This window comes from Ovis canadensis, chromosome 21, assembly GCF_042477335.2.
Source record: "Ovis canadensis isolate MfBH-ARS-UI-01 breed Bighorn chromosome 21, ARS-UI_OviCan_v2, whole genome shotgun sequence".
Taxonomy (NCBI): domain Eukaryota; kingdom Metazoa; phylum Chordata; class Mammalia; order Artiodactyla; family Bovidae; genus Ovis; species Ovis canadensis.
The window spans coordinates 61,661,434-61,668,325 of record NC_091265.1 but is presented as its reverse complement, the minus strand read 5'-3'; the positions used below and the strand labels follow the sequence as shown (position 1 = coordinate 61,668,325).

Below are 6,892 nucleotides of genomic sequence, written 5' to 3'. Positions count from 1 at the left end.
CACTGGCAATGTCTGTTCCGGCCTCTAGTCAGTTTCCCCAGCCCCCCACCCAATGGCACTGCTCTCAGCTGTTCTGTGCTCCCAGGCCTCTCCAAGGGTGTTCAGGCATTCAGTCCTGATGCTGGAGCCACACCTGCTCTGACAGCATGAATGGCCCCTAAGCAGGGCCTCTGGGTGTGGGATGGGTACATGCAGATATTTCTGTCAAACCACCATCGCTGCAGTATGCAGGCAGGTCACCTTAGTCACCACACAGATGCCTCCCCCTGGGCCCTCAAGTGACATTTCCTGGATGTCTCAACCGATTATGAGTCCTCTCATAAGAAACAAGAGAGGCTGGGACTTCCCTGGTGGTCCCGTGGTTAAGACTCTACCTTCCAATACAGGAGATGCGGGTTCCATCCCTGGCCTGGGAACTAAGAACCCACAAGCCGCAGGGCAACTGAGCCCACACAACTGCAGCTTGAGAGAACGTGCACCACACGGAAGACCCAGCAGAGCCAAGACTTTGGTCAGATTTCCTACTTTGAGCAGGAAGCTCTGATGCTGGGCAAGGATTCCCAGAAAAGGGTCCTCTCCTCCAGGCTGAACTACAGGGGGCTGCCCTTGGCCACTTCCCTCCAGTCATTCCTGGGAGCCCCGAGAGCCCCAAGCTATTTGCACCCCAATGCCTCCCCACTGTGGACACCCCACAGCCAGCTCACCCAGGCTGGGCTGTTCTCTCTGCCCAGCTAACAAGGATGGGAAGAGAAGGCAGCAGGCAAGCCACCTGGATCACTGTGCTGCTCCTACGCCGGGATGCATGGGGAAGCAAGGAGAGCTCCACCTGAGCACATGTGACTGACCCTCCCACCGCCCCAGCCAGGGCTGCTCTGAGCCACTCAGCTCCTCTCCATGCCCCTCCTCTCAGCCAAGGGCCCCTCAGCTCCTGCTGTCCTGCACAGGGGCCCTCTGGCAGGTGGCTGGCTGAGACCAGAAAACATGTTTATTTAAGTGAGCCTGTCTCTCTAGACTATGGATATCCAGGGCAGGGACCATAGTTAATTTCTCTTCCTGTTTTTTTTTTTCTTTCCTCTCTTTGTTTCTGGAGTTCAGTAAACACAGACCAACCCAAGGGCTTCAGGAAGACACCGATTATGTTTTGAAAGCGAAAGTGTTGGTCACTCAGTCACATCTGACTCTTTTCTATCCCAGAGACTGTAGCTCACCAGCCTCCTCTGTCCATAGAATTCTCTAGGCAAGAATACTGGAGTGGGTTGCCATTCCCTCCTTCAGGGGATCATCCTGACCCAGGGATCAAACCTGGGTCTCCCGCATATGAGGCAGATTCTTTGCTGTTTGAGCCACCAGGGAAGCCCGATTGTGTTTTAGGATCCAAGTATCCCAGTCAGCTGCCCCAGCCCTCCCCAAACCTGAGAGCCCGAGAGGATAAGGGAGGCCCCTGCCCAGAAAACTCAAGGCTCACTGCTTCTCTGTTGGAAGTTTTATTGGTCCTGGGGAAAGGGAAGCAAGCAGCCCCCTGCCTTGGGGGAGAGCGCCGCAAGCCCTCACTGTTTCCCGTTGCCGTTGATGGGCCGGTTCACGTGCTCTGGGGAGGCCAGGAAGGCCTTGAGCTTGGGCCGGGAGTTGAGGCGGGCCACGTAGGCCGAGAGCAGGGGGAAGGAGTCCAGACAGCTGGGGGCCAGGACCTGGTGAATCCGAAGCAGGTCCAGCAGGTTGTAGTCCGCAAAGGAGATCTGCAGGGCAGAGCAGGGTGGGACTCAGAGGGCGTGGGAGTTGGGGGACAGGGCGCCCGAGGCGGTCTCCAGCTTCGCTGAACCCATGACTCCCGTGCTGTCTCTGCACGGCTGTGCCATCTGGACAGAGCAGGGTGCAGAAGGGGCGGGCAGGGCCAGCTTACCTGGTCGCCCACAATGAAGGCCTGGCCACCCTTGTTCTGAGACAGCAGGGTCTCGAAAGGCTTCAGGTGCTGGGGCAGTGCCTTCACATAGTCCTCCTTGCCCGCCTCCTGCCAGAGAGAGGCCACTGGGTATCATCCTCCTGGCCCTGGCCTGCGGCCCACCCTGTCCCCGTCCCCCGCCCCCGGGGATGAGTGGATGGCCACCCGCCCAGCCCCGCCCTCCTCTCCTCCCTCCCCACCCCAGGCTATTGCCACATCCTGGCCATTTCAGAGGCTGAGTCTTCTCTAGTCTACTCTGGTCATGATCACTCCCCAGATTTGCAAAAGCCTCACATTATCTTTCCAGATTGCAAAGACACCGCCCTGCTTAGACTCCCCAAAGAGCATCTCCAAGCCAGCTGGCCAAGGCCTTCAGGAGTGGGCCTGCCGTCCCTCCAGCTCCATCCATCTCCTGACACTCTCCTTCGCACACACACAGAGGCACACCCTGCCTCTGTGTTAACTGCTCCCAAGTGCCCAGATGTGCCCTGTGCCTGCAGACTTGTTGCATCTTAAAGTACCAGCATCCCTTCCAGAACCTCCTCCTTCTACACCTGCTCCAGGAAGCCCTCCTGACCTCCCCAGGCTGAGGATCAGGGAACCACCTCTGGCTGGTTGTCTCCTGTCCTAGCACAGTTCTGCCATGGCCTGCTACCTGACCAGTCCCTCCCCCAGGCAGGGAGGCAGAAAGGTGTGTCCAGTCTACAGTGGCTCTTGATTCCCACCACCCCCTCCCCAGAACCAGAAGCAGCCCCGGGGGGGGATCAGCCAGAACCACAAGAGGGGGGTGGTATAGGGTGAGAAGGAAACAAGCCCCTTTCTTTCTTCGTCCTCCGTGTCCACCCCTGTGCCTGCGCTTACGTAGTTGGTGTAAATGAGGGAGACGTATTTGCAGCGAAGGTCCTCTACGCCGTCATTCACCATGTCCACCAGGGCTGCCTCCCGCTGGTCCTTCCCATACAGCCCTGGGGTGGCGGGAGAGCAGAGGGCGTGAGTGGGAGCCTGAAAGCCGCGGCAACCTGACCCCCCCACCCCTGCAGCGAGGCCACGTGGCTGCTGGTGTGCATGGCCAGGCAGGAAGGAGGGGGATGCGTAGGAAGGGGCTGAGTCCACAGGTAGAATTCAGGGGCAGGTGGCCCTGCTCTAGGGCAGGGATCTTCCCAACCCAGGGATCGAACCCAGGTCTCCAGCACTGCAGGTGGATTCTTTACCAGCTGAGCCACAAGGGAAGCCCAAGAATGGGTAGAGTGGGTAGCCTATCCCTTCTCCAGGGGATCTTCCCGACCCAGGAATCAAACTGGGGTCTCCTGCGTTACAGGTGGATTTTTTACCAACTGAGCTACCAGGGAAGCCCTAGATAACCTCTGCACACCTTGATTCCAGAGGGTGGCTAGGCGATTTGATTGACATAGAGGCTCAGCAGGTGCTCAGGAAGGCCGGCTGATGCCTGCAGACCAGGCCTGGGCTGAGCCACCTGCAGTGCCAGGACTCACCGAGGGTGCGGCCCAGGTGTCGCAGGATGGCATTGGACTGATACAGCGTGAGGTCTCCGTCCTGGAACTTGGGGAGCTGCCCGTATAGCTGAGGGGACGCACAGCTCTGTCAGAGGTGCTGAGCTCGGCTGCCCCTGACCCAGTGTTGCACCCCCCACCCGCCCCCACAAGGCCCAGCCCCTGAGCCGGGGACGGGACAAAGTACTCACGCAGGAGGCCTTGAGTGGGCCCTGCAGCCAGCTCTGCATGGCTACCACCTCCTCCTTCCAGCTCTGGTCCTGGTCGGCCAGCAGCATGCGCATGGCCTCGCAGCGCCCTGGGGGAGGGGAGAACGGGGCAATGAGGGCAGTGCCCTGGGTAGAGGCCAAGGGGCCGGGGAATGCTCCGAGGACCCCACAGCACACGGCGGAGGGGCGGGCCAGGGCCTGGAAGCTAGAAGTACGCTAGCCCGGGCAGCTCTGGGGCCCAGGAAGGAGGCTCGAGTTTATAGCCACGCGATGCCAGGGGAAAAAACGGTGGTGTGGGCTGCAGCCCCCAACCTCTGGCTCCCCTCCCGCCCTACCCCCGCCGTCCCAGGCCCCTACCTTGAACCGGGAAGTAGACGATGGTGTAGGGCGGCACTGCAAGATGCACAAAGAAGCCAGTTAGCGGCGGGAGAGGCCTGTTCCGGGGGGGACGACACCGGCCCGTCCTCCCCGGGGTCCCATCCCTGGCTCTGGGCGCTCCAGCCCGCCCCCTCGAGAGCCCCAACTGCCCCCCAAACACCCTGGGCGCCCCCTTCGGAATCCCTGGGAGCCCCAGGCAACGGGGAACTCACTCCTGGCGACGGGGAAGTCCGTAAACGTGGCGGCGGCGGCGGCAAAACTCCAGCGCGCTCGGCGGCTGCCTGAGCCTTATAGCGGTGGGCGCGCCCCGCCCCGCCCCGGCCCGGCCGGCCGGCCCGCCCCCCGTGCTGAGTCACGGCGCTGGCCAAGAGCCGCTGCGCCGCCGCCCCCGGCCCCACCGCTTAATCTCCGTCCCCTGGGGGCCCGCAGCACCCCGGGGACCGACTGCTGAACGTCTGCCGGGCACTGATGGGCGAGGGCTTCCAGAGCCCGGAGGGTCCGCGCGGTCCGACCCCTAGTGGGGTCGCAGACCCCAGACACGCAAACCCCTGCGTGTGGACACTTGTTCCACAGACAAAAGGCAGGTGCTGCACACAAAGACGGAGACACACCCCTGCGCACCGACGCGCGCACACCCAGCTCACGCCCTAGGTTGGCTTTTCAGACCCATGGACCGTTTGGAGGCCACCGTGGGGTTCTTGTATGACTCATGTGCTCTGCTGCCCCTTCCTAACCATTTTTCTCTAAATTAATTAATTTAAAAATTAATTGGGCTTCCCAGGTGGTGCTACTGGTAAAGAACCTGCCTGCCAGTGCAGGAGCCCCTGGTTCGATCCCCGGGTAGGGAAGATCCCTTGGAGGAGGTCATGGCAACCCACTCCAGTTTTCTTGCCTGGAGAGTCCCGTGGATAGAGGAGCTTGATGGGCTACAGTCCAGGGGGTCACAGGGTTGGAAAAGACTGAAGCGACTGAGCACACACATAAATTAATTAATTCTCACTTCAGCTCAGATATGCCTGCAGAGGGAACCTGTCTTACTCCCCTAAGTGGAAGCAAGCACCGCTTGTGACAAGCACCTCACCATAGACATGCGACCCGAGGACAAGATGGTTTTTTAAATCCCAGACAACGGGACACTGTGTGTGTGCGTGTGTGTGTGTGTGTGTGTGTGTGTTAGTTGCTCAGTCCTGTCCGACTCCTTGTGACCCCATGGACTGTGGCCCACCAGGTTCTGTGGTGCATTGAATTCTCCAGGCAAGAATACTGGAATGGATTGCTATTTCCTTCTCCAGGAGATCTTCCCAACCTAGAGATCAAACTCAGGTCTCCTGCACTGGAGGCATATTCTTTATGGTCTGATCTCCCTTTTCAAACAAGGTTAGGTGTTTCTGGCACAATAACACCCTGATAAGCGTCCTTCAGTTCCATCAGGATTGAGAGTGATTTTAAAGGATTCCAGGACAAGCATCCAAGCTATTTAACCCCAACTGTCCACCTGGGAGCCCCTTTCCAAGTTGTTCAGGCCCTACTCTGGGTCTCTCTGATGGCAGTGATGGAGAAAGCTTCAGAGAGGGGTGTCCAGGTGGTGTTTCATAAGGACCCCTCCCCTAGAGCTGGCTGAGCTGGCTGACGATCCAGAGGAGCCAGGCCCCAGGCAGGACATCTTAGGTTGGACCCTGGGCAAGTTCTCCAAGCACATCCAGGTGGAAGCTTCGGGACTTGGTGACTGTGTGGGGAAGGAAGCCTTATGGGAGATGGAGAGGGGGACCCGGGAGGAGAGGCAGCCACTGGGAGGACATCGAGTCTAGGTGTTTGTGGGATTGGGGTGGCGGTCAGGGCAGAGGCAGAAAGAAAACCCAGACAGGAGTCAGGAGAAGCGCATTCCTGCCTAAGGACCAGTGCGCCTCTCCTGACCCCCTTGACATCTCCTGCACCCCCACCCTGCCCCACCCCAGCAGGGATTCTTCAGGGGCCATGCAAAGCTTGAACAATATCGTCAATATGTAACTTTCTAAGTGGATAATGAAACAATCATTTCCTTATACATCACCATGAGGTACAGGCAAGGACAGGCACTGCTCTGAGGCAGTCAGTTCTGGCCCCCAGAAGGGCTGGGCCAACCCATCACCACAGTCCTTGGGCCTTAGCACACGCTCCAGGTTCCCACCCGCCAGGGGCCAGCACTTAGGGTCTCTGCTCCTCCTCTACTCACGACCCTCTTCCCTCCGGTCCCCACCAACACTGTCTTCATCCCTTAAGGCACAAAACTCTTCTTTGTCTTCTTTTTCTTCCAGAAGAGCTCCCTTTGCTTATTTGACCTGAGCTAAAAGTCACCTGAAATTTGCCTCCCCCAGTTCTTAACATCCTGTATTCAATGAGCTACAAAGAGCAAAGAAAAATATAAACAGTTGCAATTTTATGTCAAAAACAACCTTCCTGTACTGTTCCCTTCCTGCTACATTCTCGCTTTGCAGCACATTCCACAGCCCTGATGAGGACCACATGCCCCCACCTGCAAAGACACACCCACACCGGCACAACCCTTTCTCACACATCACACACACTCAGACACACCTGCACACCCCCACGCACAATGATCGGGACTAGAATCTCACCCGGCACTGCAGAGGCCCCCTCCTCTGGGCTCTCGAGGGCCTGAGAGGGACAGCCCGACCTCAGTCTTCCTGTACAGGCAGGGTCCCCTGGGGGAGGAAATGGCAACCCACCCCAGTGTTCTTGCTGCTGTTCAGTCCCTCAGTCGTGTCCGACTCTCTGCGACCCTGTGGACTGCCGCACGCCAAGCTTCCCTGTCCATCACCATCTCCCGGAACTTCCTTGAACTCATGTCCATCGAG

General features: G+C 58.9%; 1 protein-coding gene across 1 annotated transcript; it reads right to left on the bottom strand.

The window, feature by feature from the left end:
* Positions 1-1,468: 1,468 nt before the first annotated feature.
* On the bottom strand, positions 1,469-4,674 carry LOC138427170 (glutathione S-transferase P). The gene is made up of 7 exons (XM_069566507.1): positions 4,250-4,674; positions 4,017-4,052; positions 3,642-3,748; positions 3,433-3,520; positions 2,801-2,904; positions 1,901-2,008; positions 1,469-1,736 (listed from the first exon to the last, which is right to left on the bottom strand). Coding segments are annotated over exons 1-7 (633 nt in total). The 5' UTR covers positions 4,251-4,674; the 3' UTR covers positions 1,469-1,547.
* Between the last annotated feature and the right edge of the window lie 2,218 nt (positions 4,675-6,892).

Excerpts from the sequence above, each read along its gene's own strand:
- LOC138427170 (XM_069566507.1), bottom strand. Across the intron at positions 3,521-3,641 it reads GCCCACTCAAGGCCTCCTGC|CTATACGGGCAGCTCCCCAA; the intron begins GTGAGTACTTTG and ends GCGTCCCCTCAG. Across the intron at positions 1,737-1,900 it reads CCTTCATTGTGGGCGACCAG|ATCTCCTTTGCGGACTACAA; the intron begins GTAAGCTGGCCC and ends TCTGCCCTGCAG.